At 38.4% G+C, this 25837-nt stretch overlaps 2 protein-coding genes across 2 annotated transcripts; both read left to right on the top strand.

The window, feature by feature from the left end:
* The first annotated feature begins 4806 nt into the window (after window positions 1–4806).
* Window positions 4807–7057, top strand: NPVF (neuropeptide VF precursor). Its single transcript, XM_063302030.1, has 2 exons — window positions 4807–4950; window positions 6710–7057. The coding sequence occupies exons 1-2, from the start codon at window positions 4807–4809 to the stop codon at window positions 7055–7057; spliced, it is 492 nt and encodes a 163-aa protein (XP_063158100.1).
* Window positions 7058–11927: 4870 nt separating this feature from the next.
* SPMIP4 (sperm microtubule inner protein 4) lies at window positions 11928–25082 on the top strand. Its single transcript, XM_063302029.1, has 8 exons — window positions 11928–12061; window positions 13336–13506; window positions 19704–19804; window positions 21119–21180; window positions 22098–22223; window positions 22840–22984; window positions 23183–23274; window positions 24303–25082. Exons 1-8 carry the CDS (start codon window positions 11928–11930, stop codon window positions 25080–25082), a joined length of 1611 nt encoding a protein of 536 aa, XP_063158099.1.
* The last annotated feature ends 755 nt before the right edge of the window (window positions 25083–25837 follow it).

The following is a 25837-nucleotide window of genomic DNA, read 5'->3' as shown; positions in this document are numbered from 1 at the left end:
ATCCTGTCTGTTAATTAAGAAAGGCATTATAAGGGCTTTCTCTTTCTTGGGAATATTTATTTGTTTATTTGTTTATCATTTATTTATTATTTGTATGCCAACCAACTCCCAATTACTCTGGGCAGCTATTGTTCAATTATTATTAGATTTATATCTCATTTTTATTTTGTACAACTCAAAGCAGAGTACATATTGTTCCTTTCTTCTATTTTCCCCAGCATACCAACCCTGTGAGATGAGTTGGGCTGAAAGAGAGACCAGACCAAAGTCATCCAGCCAGCTTTCATACCTAGAGGAGGACTAGAATTCAGTCTCTTGGTTTCTAGTCCAGCACCTTAACTGGCTCTCATTCTTCCCTCCAGCAACAAAGATGATAAAACTTTGAATCGAGTGGAGGGCTCTCCTATGAGTTAAGCATAGGATATTGGGTAGAAAATAGTCATAGGAGAGAGGTCCTCCAAGCAGACTCATCCTATGCAAAGTTGAAGAAGTACTTAAAAGTTTCTGAACGCCATTTCCAGGAGCCCACTGCTTTAGTTCTATGAAGGCTCTTTGGTGGTAAACTGAGATCATACATTGCACTGATAACCCATAATGTTTTAAATCTGGATTGATACTTGTCTTTCACAATGACAAATAACTATCCTATACAATCACAGAAGCCAGCAGCTGTCACGAAAAAAGCTAGTTTAAGCTAATATTTCAGACAGCAAAGCGACATGAATGCCATAACGGAGATTCAGTCAAATTACAGTTTCCACAGGAAACCTGTAATAAGACTCTTAGAAATTTGGACCGAACACTTTCAAAAGGTATCAGAGCAAAATAATTTACAGATCTATGTGCCATGTACATTGGAGAGCCACTCTGGGGTAGTGGTGAAAGTGCTAAATTAGAGGCTGTGAGTTTTAGTTCTCCCTTAGGTATGAAATGTGAGTGGCTAACTTTGCACCAGTCACTCTCTCTCAGCCCAGTCCAGCCCACCTCACAGGGTTGTTTTTGTGGAGAAAACAGAAGATGGAAATATTTTATGCACTCCCTTGAGTTGAAGAAAATGAGGGTATGATATAACAACAACAACAACTGGCTGACACAGGTGGGACATATACTGCTATTATGATTGCATAACACAGAAAATATTTGCTGATTTGTGAGCTTGGATAGTGATGGTCCTTGTTCTTTCCAGATCACTCAGGCTTGAAAAGGAAACACTCCAGTAACTGAATACCTGATCAAAACTGGACTCATTGATTTTCCAAGAATAACAACAAATGACATGCCTTTTGGAGAAAAGGATAATTTTAGCTTTATCAGAGTTGATGACTAGTCTTTTCTTTCTACAATAGGAGACAAGGGCTAAGAAGCTCCATTTTTCATCCACTTGTGTAACAGAACAGACAGCTGCATCTTTGGTATACAAGAGAACGGAAAGAGGACTGTTAGTAGATCTGCACTTAATTATTTTTGTACGATTTCCTAATCAACAAAAGTTGTTGTTTATCAACAGTGAAAGTGGTTTTCTCCCATAGCCAAAGCCTGGGGATCAAATCAAAACTAAAAAGTATAAAAAATACCCTTAAGACCTCCTCTGATCTTCCCTTTTATATATTCTAACTGTGATGGATCGGCTTCAATCAGTTCCTATCCTCTAGAACATTATTAAATAGTGTTTTTCAACCTCTTCAAGTTTAAGATGTGTGGACTTCAACTCCCAGAATTCCCAGCCAGCATGCTAGCTGGGGAATTCTGGGAGTTGAAGTCTACATATCTTAAACTTGCAGAGGTAGAGAAACACTGCTCTAAAATCTGGGAAAAGTGGTCCATGTGTATATAGGTAGTCTTCACTTAATGACGGTAATTGGAACCGGAATTTCTGTTGCTAACCCTGTTCTGTTAAATTCCATGCCCCTGAAATAACTTGAAACTCAGTAGTGGTAAGGAGCAGTCCAACATCCCACTCCTACCTTCCCAATATGCCCAGTGTAGGTGCATATTGGGAAGGTAGGAGTGAGATGTTTGGCTGCTAACACTTAATCATGTTTTGCTGAATTAACCCAATTGGTAGCTGGGTTCACATAATCCTCACTGAACCATAAGCTAACTATACTGGCTGGGTTTGTACAGCACTGAGCCACAGACTCATACTGGATGAACCCAGCCATAAAGTCCCCTTTGAGAGCCAGTTTGGTCTAGTGGTTAAGGTGCTAGGCTAGAAACCCAGAGTCTGTGAGTTCTAATCCCACTTTAGGCATGAAAGTCGGCTGGGTGACCTTGGGCCAGTCACTCTCTCTCAGTCCAACTCACCTCACAGGGTTGTTGTTGTGGGGAAAATAGAAGCAGGAGTATTAGGTATATTCACTGCCTTGAGTTGACCGAATATAAAAAAGGTAGGAAATAACAACAACAACCCTCAAAAGATTATCAGCACCACAGGTCCTAAGAGGATGAGATCTGTTTGAGCCCCAATAATGTGAGTCATTTTCATGCTTCTCCACCTTTTCTGTAGCAAAATCCCCTTTTCCCAGTGACACTCAGCACTTATAAGGTTGATGTTTACTGGGGAGAAACCAACAGATTACACCCTGCATGAATTGTTAACATAATCTTAATCGCAGACTTCCAAACCTAATGTCTATTAGCAGTGTTGGGAATTCAATTCCCAGGGTTTCCTATTATGCGCACTGGAAATTCTGGGAGTTGTAGATCCAGTATATCTGGAGCACGCCCAGCTGGGGAAGACCAAATCGGAAAAGGCCATTTTATATATAGCAGCGTTTTTTTAGACTAAGAAACTATCTCAGAGTTCAGCCAGAAGGCTGTATAATTCACAGAATGTTTTAAAAAAATCACTGGGCAATTTCTCAACTAAAAAGTGTATGCATTTTTAAATCATGCTATTTCAAAATGAGCCATAAAATAGGTCATTATATGCTGGGGCAAAATGAATATGCCATGAATTATTCATCTGTATGGAAATCCTTTGATACTTATTGGTGACATGAGTCATAGAACACATTGCATTTTTGCATGATGTGTTGTTAATAATAAATAAGGATTTATCATTATATTATTATAGGAAATGCAACAGAAAATATTAAAACTTCTTTTTCTACTGGCATCAAATGATCTACAGCCCACCGACTGATTCACTTAGGAGATGAAGGTGCTCTTTTCATTACTCCTGATCCTATTTCCATACTGTCCAGTATATGAAAGCATCTGTATGCAGTAAGCCAAGACTGTACTGCAGCTTCTCTGATTCCTTTATGACCCTGATCATTCCAACTGAACTTGCATTGGATGTTGTGCTGTGGCAGGGCTGACATTATTGAACAGAGATTGCCACTCATGGCATGCAGCCACTATAGTTAAAGGAGGTTTAATATATATTATACTTTGCATTAACATAGCATTATATGTTGCCTCTAATAAAGCTGAAACTAAAACTGGCAGTCAAAATACTAAAATTCAAGTTCTGCAGGCAATATTATTTTATTAGCTGATACTAAAGAAGACATAGAAGAAATCATTAATAAATTAAGGACATTTCAGTAACAACAAAGATCAGAATAGTTAAACAATTGTGGTAATATATGGCTGTGGAAGCTTGAGTCTGAGAAAGAATAGGAAAAATTTAGTCATTTTCAGATTATAGATTTGAATATGGTTACAGGTGGTCCTCAATTTATGACCACAGTTGGGACCAGAACTTCAGTCACTTAATGATGTGGTCATTAAGTGAGGCATCACGTGACCATGCCTGATTTTACAACCTTTTGCCATGGTTGTTAAGCGAATCACATGGTCGTTAAGTGAATCCAACTTCTGCCATTGATTTTGCTTGTTGGAAGCTGGCTGGGAAGGTCACAAATGGTGATCATGTGACCCTGGGACACTGCAACCATGACAAATACATGCTGGTTGCGAAGCACCCAAATTTTGATCACATGACCATGGGGACGCTGCAATGGTTGTAAATGCAAGGACCAGCCATAAGTCACTTTTTTCAGCACTGTCGTAATTTCAAATGGTCACTAAATGAATGGCTGTAAGCTGAGAACTACCTGTATTAAGAATACTATAGACAGCAAGAAGAACATATCAATCATTCCTCTAAAACTCACACACTTTGGGCAAGTGATGTCAATGAAGGATGGACACTAGAAAATTATTATGTTCTCTTCTATTATTATATTCTCATCTATTGACTCTGGGAAGTAGAAGTACTGTAGGAGATGAGATGTCAACTGATGATGAACAGAATCAGGGAAATTTCAGAAATGTCAGAGGAGCTATGATGGCAAGCATTTGTCCCTGTGGTCATCTGGAATTAAGCCTGACTCCTTGACAGTTAACCAATTTCTGTAATTACATATTTATGCTGAAAATACATTGACATTTTGGGCAGTGTGGGGCTTCAGGGTTTAGCGACCATGGTCTAGACATTGACATTTTGTTTCAAGGTACTAATGATGAGCCTGATGCAAACAATATAAGATGCTTTTGTTTAAAATGTAATTAAACATAATTAGTCAATATTAGTAACCCTAATTAACAGGCAAGAAAATATTTGGAAAGTCATCTGCATTTTTGACAGGAAGCTCTTTTGTTTAATCAAGTTACCAAAACAAATTCTTTGCATTATTGCCATATATAATTAAAAGTGCCTTTCTATTTGGTATTAAAATTAAGGTATTTGATATGGACGTCATGGTAAAAGATTCTGTTGTTGTCTCTTGGTATAAAATGGTGCTACTTCCTGTGTGTTGAGATTTTGATCTCTTATGTAAGTACAATTTATGAGAAATGAAAGTTATGCCAGTGAACAGGGCGATCGTAGTTACTTTAGCTACATGTCTGCTTTTAGCTTCAAAAACCATCTGCCACAATGAATTATTAATGACCAGCTTGCAGAGTAGAGAAGAAACCAGTGAGAAAAACTATTCTGAGGTAAGATCTTTACTGGCATTATGTTTTCTGTGAAGATTGAATTATCAATATTATGATGAATGTGTGAAATCTGTCCTCCATTTTGCTGAATTTTTTTCTCTCTTGCAATAGGGACTTTGGTTTTCTGCCTCTTTTAGCCTTGTTATTCTTCTGTAGAGGCACCGGCTGCTGTTTTTGGTTGTCTTAATCTACTCTGCAGCCTTTCTAACTGCTTTTGAAATTGTTCTGGCCTGTGACAAGTGACAAGATTCACTTCAGTGAAACGTGGCCATGGAAGCAATTAAGATTCTTCTTTTGCTGAAGAGAAGATGCCACTTCCACAAAGCAATTTGAGTGGCATCAGATCACTCTCAGCCTTCTCCCACAGTGCTGGCCAAAGTGCTTCCAGGCTGGGGTGCTTCAGGACTGTGTGTGCTGCAGCTGCCTAGCTTGGACAACCTTTAGTGTAAGGCAGATGCCTTCACCCAACGGGAGAAGGTTCCTCCCAGCCTTCTCTGCAGAGCTCATTGAAGAACCTTCTCTCATAGCATGAGCTCTGTGAGAAAAGGCTGAGAGGGGTTCCAGATCACAGCAAAGTGAAGCAATGTGGTGGTTTCATCCTTAGAAGCAAAGGGACTTCATGAAGCAGGGGAGAAGGGTTGCTTGGGTGAAAGCTTTACACTACCCTACAATTTATAGGCTGTAGGAAGAGTTCCTTTATGACTTAATGGAAGTATTGGAAGCCTGGGACCCTCCCTCTGTTGCAGAGAGAACTAACCAAAGAAAGAAGAGGACATTCACATATATCCTGGGGCCAAATCATTTGTGAGAGAAGCACTAGAACTTTACTCCCCACCCATGAGGATTTCAGTCAAATACTCTTCTTTTTTGTAAAAAATAACCAAAAGCATTAAATCCACATCAAATTTTTTAAGAGGAATCTCCCCCCTGCACCAAAGGCAGAAGGAACCGGTTCCATTGAGAACATTGTACAGATTGTATAAGGATCAAGGTATATTAAATTCAAATTAGTGTTTGTAGCTTCATGAAGTAAAGCCTGTTGATCTGACTGTCAGTTTGAAGTTGGCTTTCTTTCTTCATAAAATGGAACTTTTCATTACATTCTACTTTTGGAAAGCAAGAACAGTCATTTCTAAGTAGAGTTGATTTTTGTTTCTCCCAGGGGTTTTTCCCCACTATTAGAACTATTTGTTAAATTTACCCCCCACCCCCCAAAATGTAATAATAACTCACAATGCTTTCATGTGCACATTTCTCCTACTGTCTGCTCTTCCCTTCTACACACATTTTTGTAACTATGTTTTTGTTGTTCAGAAGAGCAGTGCTTAACTACATTTCATTTTACATATTGATTGGGAAAGTACAAATTGGATAGGTTCGCTTCAAACTCTACAAAGTTATCTTCCTTACCCTTTCTCCCAAAATGTAGAGCAAATCTTTTCTTTGTGCAACTAATTGGATAAGACTTCACCCAAAGTCTAGTCTGATCAAAATCACACGCTACTGGAATGCTCATGCTACAATTTATATTTTCTTAGTTACCCTTTTATATACAGCATTACCCCCAGTGTACTGAAACTGGAAATTCTTCTAACAGCACAAATCCCATTTCTTGTTCCAGAAGGGCATTGGTGTCAAGGATCATTTGCAACCCTTCAAGGAGTTAGGTGCAACCCCACATGCTACTTGTTCTAGTCTGGTTTCTGTCATCTTTGCTATATTTTTTTTAGTAACATTAAATCATTTTTTTTCCTTCCAGTCTAGTGAAGACCTTATAGAAGAAAAACAGAGAAGTGTGAATCTTGAAGAACTGAAAGACTGGGAGCTGAAGAACATAGTTAAGATGAGTGGACCGGCTGGGAAGGTAGTGCCAAGTTCAAAGGCTAATTTGCCACTGAGATTTGGCCGGAACTTTCTGGAAAGAAGAAACATCAAACCTGCAGCCAACCTGCCCCTCAGGTTTGGAAGGGCTTTTAAACATTTCTCACACAGTTTTGAGAAAGTTCCTTCAGTTCAAAGTTTCTTCCATTTGCTGGCCAACCTACCACAAAAATTTGGAAGATCCCTTCAAGGCACCCAAGATTGTGACCAGATCAAAAATAGGTGACTAGTTTAAAGCATGCTTGATGTAATTCATCTCAGTCAGTACCTGGAGGTTTTAAATGTTATTCCAATGATCAACAACAAGAATGACTTTACTCTTAGTTGAGTTGGCATAACAGATTTATTTCTAAATTTGCCAGCTAAATGTAAAGGTAGCTTTGCATATCAATTCATATGATCACTCCCCCACGTTAATCATTTTTCCCTTTCTGTCACATTAAAAAGTACAATTCAGTGGCTACTTTTGGAGGGGCTCTGAGAGCCATTGAGGAAGAGGGAATTAGCAGAGGATGGGGAATGCATCATTAATTAAAATATTAATTGAGGTTAAATGTTCAAACTGTACAATTGGATAAAAACTTTTGAGGGTTTTTTTTAAGATTGTATTTAGAACACAATTCAATGAATTTACATAGTGAATTAAACAGTCAAGGCTAGTCAATGACTGAAATAAAGCGTTTACATTAATAATCAGTTAAATTCTTTCTTTCTTTCTTTCTTTCTTTTTTTCAGACTTGGCCATTTGAGCAAACTTTTGAAAATGGATTTTGGTAATGAAGAGACAAGCCACTGAAATATGCAGGACCAGCTACCATTCTGAAATGCCAGTGTGGTAGAAAGAAAAAAATGGAAAAAGAGAAACATCTGCTATCTAATTGTGATTCTATTGCATTTGTCCTTAGCTAAGCATAAATAAGTTGTCATGATAACTTCAGTAATAGTTTATTCCCATAGCTATGCTGCCAATACAAATTCTTCTGAATTCCATACAACTGATAACCAGTCAGTTGTAAACAACATTTTGAAAAATATTATCTGTATAAGCAAAATAAACACAAATATAACTACTTGGTGTCTACCTTGTATATACCGTAGATGCTAAAAGTAGGGGCGTTGGGAGGGATCAAAAAAGTCAAGATGGCACTTGCAACTGCTGGATTGAAGCCCTCCTCTTTCTTATGTGTGGTATCACAAAGACAGGACTTCAATCCTCACAATCCTCACACTGCCATCTTGACTTTTTTGATCCCCGCTCACTCACAGGTGGCTCTCCCTGTTCACCTCCCAAATACATATATTTGGCCCTTTATTCCCCGTTTGAAATGGGGATAGGATGATATGATTGGGCGGGGGGGTGTTTTCTTTTTGCTTTTTCAGCATAAGTCAAGAAAAGAGTAATTGTCTAATATATGTAAAAATGTGACAATCCAGACGGGATGGACAAAGAAGGCAATTGGTAGTGTATTTATTACCTGAAGGGCAGGATTAGGAATGAAATAATAAGCATGATATTCAGGAAGGGTTCAAGGTTCAACCCCTGTTTTGCTTCTTCACCCAAAATGGTGTTTGTGACTGAAATCTTCATTAAAACAAGTGTTGTTTTAAAATGTACAGTAGACTGAGATTAGACTGAGCCAACACCACCCTGGCAATTGTTAGGGGAGCTTACACAGTTGCAAAAATATCTCATGACTGTTTTCTATGTATAATTCAGGATCCAGTACAGGGGGTGGGGGCTGTATGTTAATCCTTTTTAGATCAGCCACAGTCCCAGTGAAAATCATGCAAACACGTAGCCTGCCCATTGCGCTACATCTCAGAAGGAAAAGGCTTCTTTTTTTTTCATTTGAGGCTTACAATACTTAAAGGAAGGGGAAGATGCTGCATCTGTCCTTCCCACATATTGCAGTCCTTCCCTCTGGCAATAATTGCTATTAATGTTTTGAAGAGCCTGAGATGATACAACTGTTATTTTGAATAAAAATCAGGAGTCTTTTCAGCACTTTTTCTGACTAACAAATATTTAATAAATTTATGCTACCAGACTCCTGATTTATTGCCACTATAGCCTAAAATGGCTCTCCTCCTAAAATATTTTGAATAAGTAACCCAGAAATGCTACCTGGGGTTGACAAAGCAGGAAGTTTAGTAGGAAATGTCCAGCAAGATGAGTTCACACACACAACTTTGCTGTTGATTAGCAGATACACAATTGCAGAAGATACATTAAGTACCAGAAACAGAACCTGCTCTTATCAACTTCAATGAAAAAATAATGAAGGTATTATGATTAGCATCACTCTACCACTTGTTCTTCCCTGTGAGAGAACTGAAAGTTTAAGAATCTTTTTGTGGCAGGCCAAGACCTTGTTGCAGCATGTTTACATCTCACTTCTGGTCTTGCTTTTGTGGTATAGACACTGCACAGTTTTCAAGATCCAGCTGTTCGGTGGCAGCAGCAGCAGCTAGTCCACAAGATGCATGTGACCTGTGACATCTTGGCAAGCTTCTTCTCGCCTAGAGTCATTGTGGAAGGGGGAAAGGGAACAAGGGGAACACAAGCATTGCATGAGATGCCTCTGCTGTCCAACCCCACCCAAAGGAGTGGGGGAGACTAAAGCATAGATTCAGCTGGATCTCTGCTGTTAAAGGATTTCTGCACCCAGGTGAAAAGGAAGCAGATCCTTCCTCATTCAAGCAAGGAATGAGAAGTACTTCCAAAGGTGCTTCTACCCAGGCATGGGAGAAGACAACATTTTATGTCCTTTTCAGATTCTAATATTAAAAGTCTGAAGTGAAGATGAGCACCTCTGGCACAGGGTTGTTAAGGATGGCAATCCAGCTGTCCAACACAGTACTTCACATTTAGCCCTCATGTATTCAGATTTCAGTCTCTCCCAAGGATTGAATACCTCTCATTAAGGCCACATTTGTTTTAACCCTGGCTTGACAAGCTATAATAGTATGGCTCCTATATAACATTAATTCATAAACCATCATTTGTAACCCACAATAGCTGGGCTCATCTATCACAACCACCCAGGCCAAGCAATCAACATTGTGGTTTAATGCACAATGGGCTAGGCCATTTTCTCCCCTCCATATACAGAAAAAACTCATCATCCACAAATGTCCTCTAGGCAGCCTTCTCCAATATGGTATATGGAATATTTTAATTTAAACCATGGACAACCCATGTCTAAGGGGTCAGAGCAGCATTCCAACTCCTAACCTTCTGGATAATCACAGATGACTTTCTCATGATGCTACAATGTCCCCGACAGAGCAGAGCCAAAGATTTTGACTCTTTTGTCTTTTGGAAGCTACACTAGGAATGGAGCAGTTTTGGGGACCCATCCCCACCCTTAACCCCCCCTCTAACCCCCCCCTCAAATAATCTGAAATTGTGCCTCTGAAATGTGGACATTTTAATACTGAATTTTAATGGTGAAGTTTGGGGGTACTGGGGATCACACGTAGCCTGTGAGCTCCAGGATGCTCACTGCTGACTTGCATGGTAACAACCCTTTCTATTCAGTCTCCCATCATAAATTAAGCAAACAGACAAATCAGCTGGGCCATAAACAGTCAACATATTGGCCTCATTATTTTATGGCCTCAAAGAAACACTATCTATGAAATGGTTCTTCTTAACCTATCTTTAGGTTAACAGAATAAACCATACTTTCACCTCTTGTTAATATGACAAAGTAGAAATTGTTTCCAAGTGTATTTCTTTATTCCTTCTCTAATATTGAGAAAAGAATGATTTCAAAGTTATGAGTGAATCTGAAACTAGAGCTGAATCTGAGTTTTTACAGAATTATCCTACCACCACGAGAGTGCAGAAGCTGTCTACTGAAGCTTAAAAGTAATGTTTAAAATGCTAGATAAAACAGATTATTTTCTTTTATGTGGGAATGGAACCAAAATATAGTTCCACTGAAACATCCCAATCCTTCTGCTTTATCATTTCCAGCAAGATTATAGTTTGGCTGCAAAAGGCTTTTTCTTCTCTTAGCTAACTTAACTTTCATTCCTGTCTGAGTAAATCAGTCATTGATATTTTCTTCCCCTACTGTATAGCAAGTATGTTTCACTCTTCAGCATCATTGGATTAAAACTCATGCAAATCCAGTCATTTCTTTTTTAAACTGGAAACAAGAGTGAGGACAATCTCTTCTATTTCACAAGGAGTCATGACCAAGTCATTGTGATGTCAGATACAACTTGGAGGACTGGCCAAGAAAGTAATACAGTACCCTGCACAGCACTTAAATGGAAAGGTAGGTGGATATAAGGCTACAACAGAAAAGAGAACATAAACTGAGTCATAGTCCCCAGCAGCCAAAACAGCCAATGGGAATTTAGTTTAGCCCCAGTTGGAAGGCCATAGATTTCTCTGTCCTTAAAGTTCAAAGACCTTTCCCCAGCTGAACACCTTCTAATTGTATTGAAACTGCTCCCATAATTCCTAGAAAGCATGTATCTTTTCTATGGTAGCTGAGAATCACGGGGACTGAGGTTCAGTACATTTGGAGGGCACCAAGTTTGAGAAGGCTGAAATAGCTAGTAATTGCAAGATACATCATTTAACAGTTGCAAATGCTGTATCATCATCTGGACAAACACTGTTTGCATGTGTGAGGGTGTTGTGCTTTTCTCCTATGAACTAAGGGAAATCAAAATATGTTTTATTGTTCATGATATGACCACTATATACAGAATGATTTAAATTCTCTCTGTAACATGCATATTCCATTCAATTCAATGCACAATAGTAAAAAAAGATCATCACTACGACAAGTCCATTTTTTGTGATTGCTTATTTATGTGACTTCTGACAGATCAAATTCTTGTTTTGAATTAGAAATCCTGCACTATTGAAAAATGCAAAATCAGTGCTTCTCTATTTTAGAAATCTTCCCTTCCCTCTTTTTTATCTTCCCTTCCCTCTTATCAACTTTATTTGTTCAAACTTATTTAGTTTGCCAATGCAATCTGAAAATGTATTCAAATGTAAATATTTGTTTGATTTCAGAACTAGACCATTGAAATTGTCTGTTTTCAGGTCCTCTCCATAGCAGTTAAAGATGGAGGTCCACCCAAGAATGTCCTATTACAATGATACACAAGATGGAACAGCCGTAGTAATAAAAACCTTGGAATCTACTGATCACTTTACTCCACTGCATATCCCTCCAGGCCCACCTATGTTCCCAGAAAGGTAAAAATTCACTACTAACTGCTTTCACCTGTATCATTGAATCGTAGGTTCAATCTAGATTTTCAAATATTTATACAATGGGATATATCTGCACCAATGCTAAGATCAGGGCTTGGTGTGTTCTTGCTTCTTTGGGATAAGCATTGTTTAATTCCCTGTATTTGGAATAATATTTATTTATTTGTATGGATTGTATTAATTATTTGTGAAAATGTCATTTGAAATGTTAACTTGGACTAAACGGAAGATCATGTTCTGTACATCCTTCACCATCACCAACATCAAATGGAGTATACCTTTTAAAATTAATTCTATAGGACAAAGAGGGAAAGGTGCCAGCTCACCAACTGGGAAGCCAATGGCATACAAGACTTTTTAAACACTTCTCTTGCCTTCATCCTACTCACTGCATGGCAATAATGTTTATATTTTGTTCAGAACAAAGTCCACCAAAGCCAGACAGTCAGGGAGCTGTCAAAAGGCAAGATGGTGGTTGTGGCAGTGAAATCAAAACCCAGCTCTTTTTATATGTGCATCAATGTCACTATGTATACAAAGAGACAGGGTTCTGATCATGCTGTCTTGACCAAGATCTTGTCTATGTTTACCTCCCTCCAGCCCCTGCAGAAACCAGTGACTAGCATGCCAGTACCAACACTGTTTAAATAGTCTCAGCATAAGAAATGTAAAAAGAAACTTAATACACATCTGGAATGCTTAAACTTGAAAAAGAAATAAGTTTCTAGTGGCCCCAATAACCTGTTGTTCTAGAGTTGGTTAGACATATTGGTTTGCTATGATTTTTCCATCTGAATTGTTGGAATGAAAGAGATTAGAAATACTGACAAGTGTTAAATAACGCTCTTTCTAGAAGCCTGATGTGGTCATTTGCAGTGGAGTTATGAAATTAGACTGAAGCCTACCGTTTACCTACAGAGTATGGACAATGAGAGAATTTCAGATATTGCTAAACTTCAATTGGGTTCACACAGTACAGTAAATCATAATGTGGTTTCTTTGTCTATGGTTCAGAATGTGGTTTAGAATGTTGTGTAAACCCTACCAATTGTGGTTTATTCAATAAGTAAGTAAGCCATGGCTTAGTGTGATGTGTGAACACATTCTTCAGATCCTAGCTGTTACAAGACTTGTAACCATTAGTGAGAGAAATAGGGAGCTGTAATTCAGCAACAACTGGAGAATCGTAAGCTGTCACCCCATCTTAAAATGCTATAGTTGCAGCTGTTCTATCATAATGTTTGATCTCATTTCAGATATGAAGAACTAAGGAAAACATTTCAGCTGTGCAAACCAGTCTTTAAAGCAGGCCAAGAACCTGGAGGGAGTGAACCTATGCTGCCCGAATCTCACAGAATCTATGAGCCACCTTACACATTTACTCATGGACCCTGCTATGATGAGGACCCCAAAAATGTTCCACTAAGGTAGGAGACCTCCATTCTTTGCTTTTGATTGACTAGCATTGCATTTTAATCCCCAAGCCAATTTCCCAGGGAGTTTTCACCAGTTAAAAAAAATAGTGTTGGAGGGTGAGTCCAGGTAAGAATGAAACCAGACACACACCCAGCTAGCAAGTGAATACAGTGCTATTTATTGCTATACAAACTTAGTGTATAATGTATTTACAAGAATTCTAGCAAATAAGAATGTGTGTATGTGAATAAAACAAAAACTATAAGGCATACTAACCTTACAGGTAGTATACCTTATAGTTAATTATGACTCCATTTAGCTAAATGACTTAAACTTCTACTCCTTTACTTTATTATACAAAATGCTTAGCTGCTGTGTCTTCCTCCTCTCATATTTACTTTACAACACAGGCTCAGGAAAGCTAACAACTTCACACCTTCTTAGCAAACACTTGCCCAATTACCTAGCATTCAGAGTTTGCTCTGCCACTGTCTACATGCCAAGGCTGTGTTTTCCTTTCCACTACCTGCTCTTTTCACAGATTCCTTCTTTGGCTTCACCTGCTTCAGCTTTCTTCCTGGTCACTCTTTCCTGGCTGTGGATCATCCAGTTCCTAACTCTCTCTGCTGTGATTTCCACTGTTTCCTATCCTGTCTGGGCACCTTTCACTTTAGCATCATCTCCTGCCACACCTAGGGGAAAAAGAGTTTCTCTACCTGCTTTGGCTTCTCTTACACTTCTTTCTTTCAAACCTACATGCCAGCTTGCAGGTGAGTTTTAACCACCACCACCACCACCCGTTCATCCTTCCAGAATGAGGAAATTTAAGAGAAAAAATTAGGATAGGCACTGGTTCCCCACTCCCTGCCATCTTCATTAGTTCATTAAAGGGATGGTCTTTCAGATAGAATGGTTTGTTATGAAAAGAAAGGACTTCTTACTGCAGGTGTCAAGCAACTTTTTGAAAATCTGGCCTCACAAAGATTCTACATGCCTATTTTAAATCTCAGTTGCTTGTATGTTGAGTACTGCAAAACTAAAACTGTGTTCTAGAATTTAACCACTGATAGCATCAAAAAAACTTTTTACTTGCTCAGATGAAAAGTCCTCAAAGTAACATGAAATTGTGAGAACTGACACCTTGTATCCCAATAATGACCTGACTCATGCACTATTGAAAATGCAGATTTCAGATTTATTGAGAATGTGTACAGATCAAGGGAAAGGCTGTGATTAAAAATTTCCTAATTAAAAGTTAGCAGACACCCCACTCCCACCTACATCTCTTCTCCCTTAATTCCAATGGTTTGCATGCCAAGCACAGATGTCTCTGATGTACAACCTTTACTTTCCCCTTTAGTCCAAACAGAATAGTTTCACACTCCTTGATGTTTCCCCCTCCCAACTGGTTCTTGACACGCATTGACTCATAATGGCAGATGAACATGATCAGACAATTCATCAATCATTTGATTGTGGAGCCTGACAGAAATACTTCTGTTGTGATAGTTACATTTATTTACAATATTAATATATACAAGACCATCATTTGCCTCTCCAATGTTAGATTTTGTATGCTACTCATTGCAAAATGTACATGCTCTCCCTACCATATTTTTATTAATCTGGTTATGATTACCATGAATATATTCCATTGCCTGCAATTTGAAGGGGGAATAGTCTATTAAAGAGAACCAGTTTGGAGCAGTGGTTAAGGAATCAGGCTAGAAACCGGGAGACCGTGAGTTCTAGTCCCACCTTAGGCACAAAGCCAGCTGGGTGACCTTGGGCCAGTCACTCTCTCTCAGCCCTAGGAAGGAGGAAATGACAAACCACTTCCAAAATCTTGCCAAGACAAATGCAAGGACTTGTCCAGGCAGTCACTAGGAGCCAAGACTGACTCAAAGGCACCCCTCCACACAAAAAAAGTCCATTAAAGTACAAAAACTGGCTTGCAAAAATGTGAATTGCAACTAGAGGCCAACAAAGAGAAACTCTTTTCTGCCACCTAGTGGAGAACTCAAACCCTAATTTTCTGTAAAAATCACATTGGTGAGGGGTTGTTTTTATTTAATTAAACAGAAAGAAGAAAACATAGAAAAAATAATTAACAAGAATAAAAATTATATATTAGGGTGTTTCATACATACAGTGTTACATAACAGTCTTAATTAAGCCGGTTTGGTGTAATGATTAAGGTGCTTGCCTAGAAACCAGAATACTGTGAGTTCTAGGCCTCCCTTAGGCATGAAAGCTGGCTGAGTGACTTTGGACCAGTCACACACTTTCAGTCCAACCCACCTCACAGGGTTGTTGTTGTGGGGAACATAGGAGACAGGAGGTATGTTTACCACCTTGCGTTGACCAATTTTTTTTTAAAAAGCAGGATAAAAATCTATTAATAATAATAATAAAGGATGACCATATTTCATTGAATTGTCCATCCATAATCTATGCCTATCAGTATAGATTGATAAATGGCAAATAATATCAGGTCTCCAGTCCACTGAATAATTGGGGCCATATAATTATTTTTCCAATGTTGAAGGAATAGTCTTTTAACAGTAAAAATATCCCATTTCCATTTTTCTAACTGTCATTTCCATGTAATAGGTACTTAATTGAAAATACCAATATTTGGCAGTATTAAACCCTATTTCAAAGTCAAATTAATGTATGTAATTACTTATTCCCCAAACATAACTTTAGGACATCACAAAAACATTTACAAATGAAGTACTATTCTTACTACATCTCCAACAATATGATGATTATACATGCAGTGGGGTCCAATAAGTTTAAGGTATTGTTTTTTGTTGACTAAACCATAAATCTATTGAATTTTTTTTGATACAGATGTTAAGACTTTCCCATTGTTTAGGGAGAATGGGGATCTTCAGATCCTTGTTCCATTCAGTCTTCAATTATGTATATCAAATTGTTTTATCTATAGCAAGTATTTACAAAGACTAATTGTGGCCTTTTCCCCTTATAATAATTCAGGTGTTTCTGAAGCTGAAAATACCACTGGTCCAAATCAGGATGTCAATAAATGTTGTAGTTATAAATACTGTCAATAGGTGGCAACAAGTATTTATCCTCTAACATAGAAAATGTTGATTTTTTCCACCTTGGAACTTTTAATAACTGATTCTGTTTCTTGATCAGACAATAGACTTAATTTTTACATGCTTATGGTGGCAAATCAGTATTTTTTTCAATTCCAGACTGCCTTTACAGAATTATTTATTATTTATTTATTATTCAAATTTGCTATTATAACTAAGCGTGCAATTATTTTTGTAACAGAACAATAGTTACAAAATGCCAGCACTTTGTGCAAACAAATTGTTATTTGATTAATGAAATATAAATAAATATATTGTTTGGCCTACAGACAATTCTGCTATGCCATGATCTGCTTATACCATAAATTACAACTGGATGATCATCATGCTAAGTTATGGACTGTAGTTCATAAACTACAATGGCTAGGCTCATACTACTTACTAAGCACACCAAGCACATTATTCTTAGTACAACACTCCTCTCACAAAAGGAATGCAAGATTCCCTTTCTGTTCAGGATGTGGAGGTGCTCAGCTGGCATGAAAGCAAAAGGTCAAAAAAAGATTTCATTAGTGTCCATTATTTCCCCACTTCTCCAAGTGCCCACTTCTCTGAGCATACATTTTTGGGAATTGTTAATGCTTGCATATGAGACATTGACTAAACTTTGAACTGCCATAGGATTAGATGGGTTATTTGGGCCCTGATATAAGCAAAATCTTATCCATGTAGTATAGTTGCTAAGGTGTTGGAGTAGGTGAGGACACACCCAGGTTCTAATCCTTCCTCTGACTTTGAAATGACTTTGTGCCAGTCCCCCTCTCTCAATTTTAGACTGGGAGGTCAATAAAACATCAATCTACCAACCTGTACTGGACAAGCATGATAGATTTCAGTCTACAACCTTCAACTAAGTAGCCTTCATTTTCCAGTGCACTGATTTGAGCTAAGTATGTGTATGTATGTTTATGTATAGGGTATATGATTGGCTTTTTGTTTTATGGTGGTGGTTGTTTTGGTATCTTTGAGTCGACTCCTGGCAACTGCCTAGATAAGTCCCTGCAGTTTTCTTGGCAAGATTTCAGAAGTGGTTTGCCATTGCCTCCTTCCCAGGGCTGAGAGAGAGTGACTGGCCCAAACTCAGGGTCTCCCAGTTTCTAGCCTGGTGCCTTAACCACTACACCAAACTAGCTCTATGTATATTGCATCTCTCTCTCTCTCTCACCAAATCAGTCGCTATGTATGTATATATGCATACTTACGTGTCTGGGTACCAAATCATTTGATAATGGAATATATTAGTTACTGTACTAAACAGATATAAATCCAGATCCAGCTGACCTTTAATAGAGGCAAGGAAAAATGTAATAATTATACTATACGAGTAGTATTCCACATGGAAATGGGAGATAGATGGGTATTTATAATTATTTGCAAATATACAGGTAGATCTCTGAAATACGTTTTTGATTGTACAATCCTAAGTGATAAAGAAATGCAGGTAGGTTCTAACATAAAATGTTGCCGTTTGCTTCTTCTAGGATATCTGCTCTTTTTTTTTTCCTTCCTTGTTTTCCTTTGTATTCTACAATCAGTGAGTATGCTCACTTTCATTGGGTGTCTTAAGAGTGCTTCCCTGTAGGAAGGTGTTAGGTTCTTTTGTTTTTGTTGTCTTTTATTCACTTAGCTTGGTAGCCTCCTCCTTTGTTCACTCAAGCAGCTATAGTTGTTAAATATAGTGTATATATACACCTGCTAATCATTCAGCCAGATGTAGTGATACAACTGGAGTGATCAGAGTGGTACAGTTATAATTGTTCATTAATTGTGCCAAGGCTGATGAAAGTTGTATTTCAAAATATCTGCAAAGCATCTGATTATAAAGCCTGATAAAGAATTGTTCTTCTGGAAATCTCTTAAAACATGGGTTTTTCAGCAGGCTTGGGGATCCCATGGTAGTAGGGGGCCCGTGAGATGGTTGTATTGTGTGTGAAATTTTGGTGCGTTCTCCCGTGATCTTATTTATGTTTTATGTTAATTGTTATTAACGGTTACTTAAGATTTGTTTTAATTATTTGTTTTATTGTATACCGCCTAGAGTCACATGAGATGAGCGGCTATATAAATTTGATAAATAAATAAAGAATATGTTTTGAATACTTTTTTATTCTACTTACAGACTACCTGAGTTGCCAGAAAATTCGAACAAGTAAGCTTATACTTGGCTTTCTGAACTGGTTTCATTCTCCACAGCTGCTTTACATATGAGCTGCACTGGAATCTAGTTCCATTATGTGTGCAATGGGAATCTATAACCAACAAATGTCATTGAACTCCAGCTTCCAGCAACCACAGTCAGCATGGCCAGTGTGAAAGAGTTGTAGATCAGCAACATCTGGAGGTTGACATGCTCCCCATCTCTGCTTTAAATGCATATGAAATCTGTGGTGGTGGTAAAAACTGAATTTGTGTGATCAGAACGTGCGAGATCTAATTTTTTTTAAAAGACAATATATTTATTTGTAGTTGGAGTTAAATTCTTAATAATAATATAAGGAATATAGTGAAATGTAGGCATAGGACAGGTACAGGTATGTAAAAAAAATAGGAGACTTATTCAAATATTCCAATGTGAGTTCAGGTTTGAGTTCATAATCCACAGCACAATTAATAGATTCCAAGTTTCCTGCATGTCCAGTCTTGATTCTTAACTCATGTGTCTTTGGTATGATGAGTAATGAGGTTACTAAAGAGTGGGTAAGCAAGGGAAAGGCAGTAGCAAGGAGTTCAGCATTCTCTGCACTTCCAGATATGAGCTCTTGTTTTGCTTGTGTGCAGAAGCCAGTAGCAAGGCCCTCCATATAGTCATACTGTAGGACAATACAGGAACTATATTGTGAAAATATATTGACCTATGAAGGACTCAAGAACACATTGTGAAAAGGTGCAAATCCTTTGCCACCTATAGTCAATAGCAAGGTTGATCACATGGTTTATAGGATCTATATTATTATTTTTGATAAAGAGAAATCAGTACATGCAGGACTTAAAATTAAGGAAACCAATGAGATACACTGTTAGGTAGCACTACTTGTCGTATTTGCTTGCCAAATCCTTACAAAATCTGCTCTGCTGTTTAGATGTGCAAGTTATCTAAAATATAAGACACCAGGGAGTCTACTCATTGAGGGCCGATATCGTCCTTTTCATCCTTATGTCCATGGCAACATGAATATCCAAGGTAAAGAGTGCTTCTCTTTTTATAGGGCGGTGTTTTAAATATTCAGTATTTAAATATTCAGAATTAAATATTAAATGGCAATCAAGCAAAGTGCTTCAGTGGAAATTCCAGCAGAAGCGCTCTCTGTTCGTGCGCATGTGCAGAGAACCAGGGATTGTTTTCAAAGCAGCTGTGCAAACGTTCCAGACAGCAGAGTTCCTCTGGTACTTTTTGGAGGGGTACTTTGTTCAAGCCATTTTTTTGAATGCTTTGCACAGCCCTAGTTAGACAACAACAACAACATACATTATTTTTCAAGGCACACTGACTTCAGTTATCTTTGCATCTTATCCATGCAATGTGAACATGATTTGCTGAAAGCAATGCTTGGAGAGCTGTGTATGATGTCTCAGGCAAAACACTTTTTAAAACCTAGCCTTTTGGGATTTCTTCTTATAAAGATGCTTTTAAGTGACCTACAGTACTGTATATACCCGTGTCTCTCAACCTTAGCAATTTTAAGAAGTGTGGATTTCAATTCCCAGAATTCCCTAGCCAACATGCTGGCTGGGGAGCTCTGGGAGTTGAAGTCCACACATTTTAAAATTGCCAAGGCTGGGAAACACTGGTATATACACTTAGTGTTCATTGATTTTGCTGTAGTTAGTTTTTTTCCCTCCCCTAAAATGTTTTGATTGTAGATTAAAAATGTGGTATAAAAAACACCATTTGGATTATAGACAAGCTTGGTAACGGTTATAGCCAGCAGTTAGTAAATGTTAGTAATGCTGGAAAGTCTAAAACAAATTGTGTGCAAAGCTCACTGACTGGGCATGGACCACATGAAAAATACCATGAACCATTTCCTGTATTTAGCTTATAGTAAAATGTCTTATTTTATTGAAAGGAAGTCATCCTCTCCCTGAAAGAAGAATAGATAAACTAATCTGTCTCTATTACCATATTCTTAGTAAATGTAGGATGATGAAAGCAGGGGCGATCTTTCATTATTAAATATCCTAATAGTAGTCATTGCCTTGCCTTGCCTACTCACAAGAGTATTTCTACATCACTAAGCAAAAACATCTCCAGTAACTTTACCTCCTTGTGTCTGTAGCAAAAGGAGTGATTTTAATATTCCTACAGAATCAGGATCAGAGAAATGGAACTACCTTTGTTTTTATTTTCATTGCACTTTTAAAAACCACACAATGTAATGAAAGAATACCACAAGCAATGTTAATTCTGTGCTAATGTGGACAGAACTCATAGGGATTCTACGGTGAATTCCACGAATTTCATGGTACAATGGAATGTTTTCATATGACATTACAGTTGGCCCTGAGAGAAAGGAAGATGCCTATGAATCTATCAATATAGAAGCTATGGCACGTCATGTAAGTAATTACTACTAGTAGTCAAAAAATAGCATTAACGTGGTGGCAGAACACATGGCATGCATGTTTCAGATCTCAGGTTCAGTGTCTGACATCTAATAAGCCAGAGGAAGACCCCTGTCTGAACTCTCAAAAAGCTGCTATCTCTGGGAGGCATGGAAGCCAGCTGGGTGACTTGGGGGCAGACTTTCTCTTTTTCAGCCATAGAAAGAGGTTAATGGCAAACCATCTCTGAAATATTGCCAAAAAAACTAAATGGACTTGTCCATGTAGTCACCGGGAGTCAAGACTGACTCAAACACACACAAACACACACACACACAGAAAAATCAACCACCAGCTACTAATCTCTACAACAATTGGGATATTATCAGTTGCAGTGATCAAGCCTTAAGCCACTCCAGAGATATTCAATAGGAGCTTCAAGGGGCACTTGGCTTGGAAGAAGCTCTAAGAAAAACACCCCAGAAATCAATGCAGGAGGTACTGTGGTATTTAGTAGTAAACAGTCATGCATTCATCATCATCCTCATCATCATCATAAATAATTCCATGCACAGAAGGCACTTCCTTTGGGACAAGACTTCCAGTCAAGGCAGATCCGTCTGGCTGTATTGTTTTGTATGTGTGAGAGTTAGTTCTCAGTCAGAGGAAAACCATCTAATATCAAATATGTTGTGGACTGTCAAAATAAGATACAGATGGAAACCAGGCCTCCTACCCAAAAGTGAAGTCGGTCCAGGCTGTTGTATAGCTCAGTTGGGAGAAAGAAGTGCAAAAACATGAACTTTGATTTCAATATAAATAGGGCTCACTTTTGATGTATAGCAGTCCTTGGAATTCTTTTGTAAGGACTTCTTAGCTTTTCTATAGAAATTACTTATCAGAAATTTTTGTACCCATTTAACTGGTTTCAGGCCAGCCTTGACAGGAAGCAGCCTGACAGTGGGGCAGAACATATTGCCCTTGCCACGCAAAGCTCAGCATTAAACCAGACTTCTTCCACTGCATACACTTCTAGTATTCAACTTGGCACACTCAAGGTATCAAGGACTCCAATTCCCATCAGTCCCAGCCAGCATGTTCCAGTGACAAGGAATTAAAAGAGTTTTGGTCTAAAATACATGGTGGACACCAGGCTGTGTACCCTTGATCTAATGGGTATTTCAGTCTACAGTAAACAGACTTTTCATATAGCTATTAAAATCTCTTTTTTCTTTTCTTTTTCTTAAAAGATCTGAACTGGATCAGGAACTAGAAAGAAAGCTAGGGTGTTTTAACCTTTGATAAGCTCTTTGGTCTCAATCCAAATCAGTTTCTGTATGTGTAGAACTAACATTCTCTAAAAAGTTAACACACTGGAGGACTCAGAAGTCCAATTTATTTAGGACAACAGCAGGGGCAAAAAAAAAAAATGAAAACACTTTCCATTGAACACCAACCCAATTTGTATTGAACTTATTCTAGAATAAAAAGGAAGAGAGGTACATGTGAGATGGAAAATATACACAACATCCTGTTAGTTTTTTAATGTTTTAAATTTAATTTTAAAAACTGCTACTTTCCAAACCAATGAAGGAACAGTATGCATTCCTAATATGGCTTCAAATAAAGTCATTTGTCAACATGTTTCATTTATATTTTTATGCCAAATCTCAGTTCACTGAAGGAAATGGTCAGCGAAATGAAGCTCCTAAATCAACTTTCCAACCTCCAGCACTTGATATTTCATCTCGAGCTGCCAATATGCTAGAAAATGTAAAGAAGGCTCTTTGGCTGTCTACTTACAAGCGAGACTACACAGGTAAACATTTTAAGCAAACTAAAGTGTTATAGTTGAAGCTAAGCAGATAAACCACAAACACTTTCAGATAATCATGTGATGTTCTGTATCTTCCTAAAAAACATACAGAGGATGAAAAAGAAAATTTAGGCAAAAAGAGATATTAAATATTACTTGTTTAAAAATAATGAAAATAACATTTTAGTTCCTTTTTTTAAGGCAGAGGGCCTATGAACCCATTGCAGCTGGATGACTATAATGCCAAGTTAATTGGCAGAGCAACTGGAGAACTGGGCAAAGATGTGGAGCTTGTAAGTATGGAAAGTGGTGACATGATCTGAATTTTGCAGATATTACCATCAGGCTCTTGTCATGGCAAAATCATGTTAGCTTTGGAATTCTCTGTGACCACTCCCACTGCAGGGCAGAAGGACTTACTTGATCGGTCCACCCCAAGCACCTAATGGACTGGATGGATTTCAGAGGAAACTTGGGGTTGTTTCTGAAGCTCTGTTGCACAGAGGGCTTAGTCAGTGCTTGGAATGGTGGTCAGGAGGGCCTTTGCACAAATCTGTCTTGTCTGCCAGTTGTGCCTGTTCCTGAATCAGGAGGCACTGCTCAAGATAACTCATTCTTTAGTTACTTCTTGGTTGGACTACTGCAGTGTGCTCTATACAGGGCTTGAAGAGCATTCAGTAACTCCAACTGGTCCACCATGAAGCAATGTCTGTCGGTTTAGGCACACCATGGTATGCCCATGTAACACTACTGCTTTGCCACCAAAGGAACTAGCTCCCAATAGGTTTCCTAGTGCAATTCAAGATGATGGTTGCCACCAATAATGCCGTGCATTGCCAGAACACCTGCTTTTGATGTTTCTACCCGTTCCACCAGATCTGGAAGAATGGGCATGCTCTGGGTGCCTTTTGTTAAACAATGTCATCTATTGGCACTCAGGAGGCCTGCTTCCTTTGTTGCAGCATCTGCACTGTGGAACAGCATCACGCGAGTTGGATGGCCCTGACCCTATTAACCTTCCAGAAGGCCTTGAAGACCTGGTTTTTCCCTCAGGCGCTGGTGCCAGGATGTTAGTTGAGCCTTATTGTGATGATCTGTGAGACAGGTTATTAGGAACCTCAGTTGCACTGCATTATTGTTTTATTTTATATTGTGTTATTTTATGTTTTGTGTATTATCAGCCACTAAGAATCACTGGATTGAGATGGGTGCTGATATGAAATAAATATATAGGTCTATTTGGTCCTAGAAAATAGTATTTTGACATGCATCATTGTAAATATAAATCTTGAGAATCAGTTCTATTCCATCTGTTCTTCAGAAAGAATCCTTTCATTCAACAATGTCTCAAATAAGGCCCTTAGAAGGACGCGTTGCCCGTTTCCTTCAAGGCAGACCACAGATCGCACATCCTGAACATCAGGATTCTACAGAGAACTACGAGCCGCCACTTCATTGGAGAGACCATTCCAGGTATTCAGAGGGAGTGCAAAAGGGTGGGAAAGCATCACTGAGTCCTGATCAGCAGGATACGCAAAACAAAGCAAGTCAAAGGAACAAATGCTTGCTCTACAATTGGATTCAGCCTGAAACAGCTTACCAGGAAGAAAACAGTGAAGATAAGAAAGTGCCCTGGAACAGATTTCGGAAAATTACAGATACCTATAAAACAGACCAATTGTACCAAAGGCAACTTGCAGTACCACCTGAGCCACAGCCTCTTCTAAAGGCTGCAGAATCCATTTACTATGAAGATTTGCCACCCTCCCGTTTAAAGAGATATATAGTGTGGCACAATCCTATCATCCTTAGTAAACCAACCTCGACACACCTAAAGTTTGAAAGGTGTGCTAGCAAACCAGATCTCCAGTGTGCTGCTATTCCCAAAGAGATTGTAACAAGCTGCACTCCATCATGGATTCCTAATTGTGGGATGGCTAGGCCTCAGACAAAATTACTTGATATCCAGGATTCCTTTACAAAGGGAGATGCCATCAAGTACTTGAATGATCTTACAAGGCGGGCACTGAGAGACTTGAGGGATCATGACAGGGAAGGCAGGAAGCATAAATTCCGGGGCATTCATGCTTTTTTTTTATAATAACTCACCTTCTCAAATGACAGAACTTATAAACATCTCAGCCACAGTATCCCACTGAATTGGTCTTTTTATTTTTTTATATTTTACTCTTTGTTTAATAATTTATTCCTTGCGGAATTATTTCAACAACCTCTAAAGTAGGGACCGATTAGAGTACGCTGGCAGACCTCTGTGATGTGGAATAGCCTGCCAAAATTGCAAATTCTCAATATTTTATAAATTACAAGTAAAAAATTATTATGCTTAACTGTCTCTTTCACCCTCAGTGTTCCTATTCTGTAAAATAGGAGTATCACTTTGCTGTCTTTGACCATGCTATCCACTTTTCAAATATTGCATTAGAATCCTTGTTCCATAATAATAAAATGTGCTTTTGTATTTACATATGAGGATCTGGGGTTTTCCAGACACATGTTCAAGTTCCCATGTGAAGTGAACCCTCCCCTATCCTGATCACATGACACGCTAGCCAAGGCTTGCCATTGTGAGCATGGTAACCTATCCCTGCTCTACAGGTATTGTCACCAGGAGTCAATCTTAATTTGATGCGGAGGCACTATATCCACAGACATGAAATTGCTGCTTCAGAACTAGAAATAAATCACTGTATGCTCTCTCTTTGGAGAGGAACTTTTGCTGGCTCTGCCTTACACCTTCTGCATTTGGTCATATCAATTTGCTGGTATGGTTAGCATAAAGGAGCCTAACTACCCAATTGACAGCATTCCAGCATTAGAAGTTTTGAAAACTGGGAA

Source organism: Candoia aspera, chromosome 4 (assembly GCF_035149785.1).
Source record: "Candoia aspera isolate rCanAsp1 chromosome 4, rCanAsp1.hap2, whole genome shotgun sequence".
Lineage (NCBI taxonomy): Eukaryota > Metazoa > Chordata > Lepidosauria > Squamata > Boidae > Candoia > Candoia aspera.
This window is presented reverse-complemented; position numbering and strand designations above follow the sequence as displayed.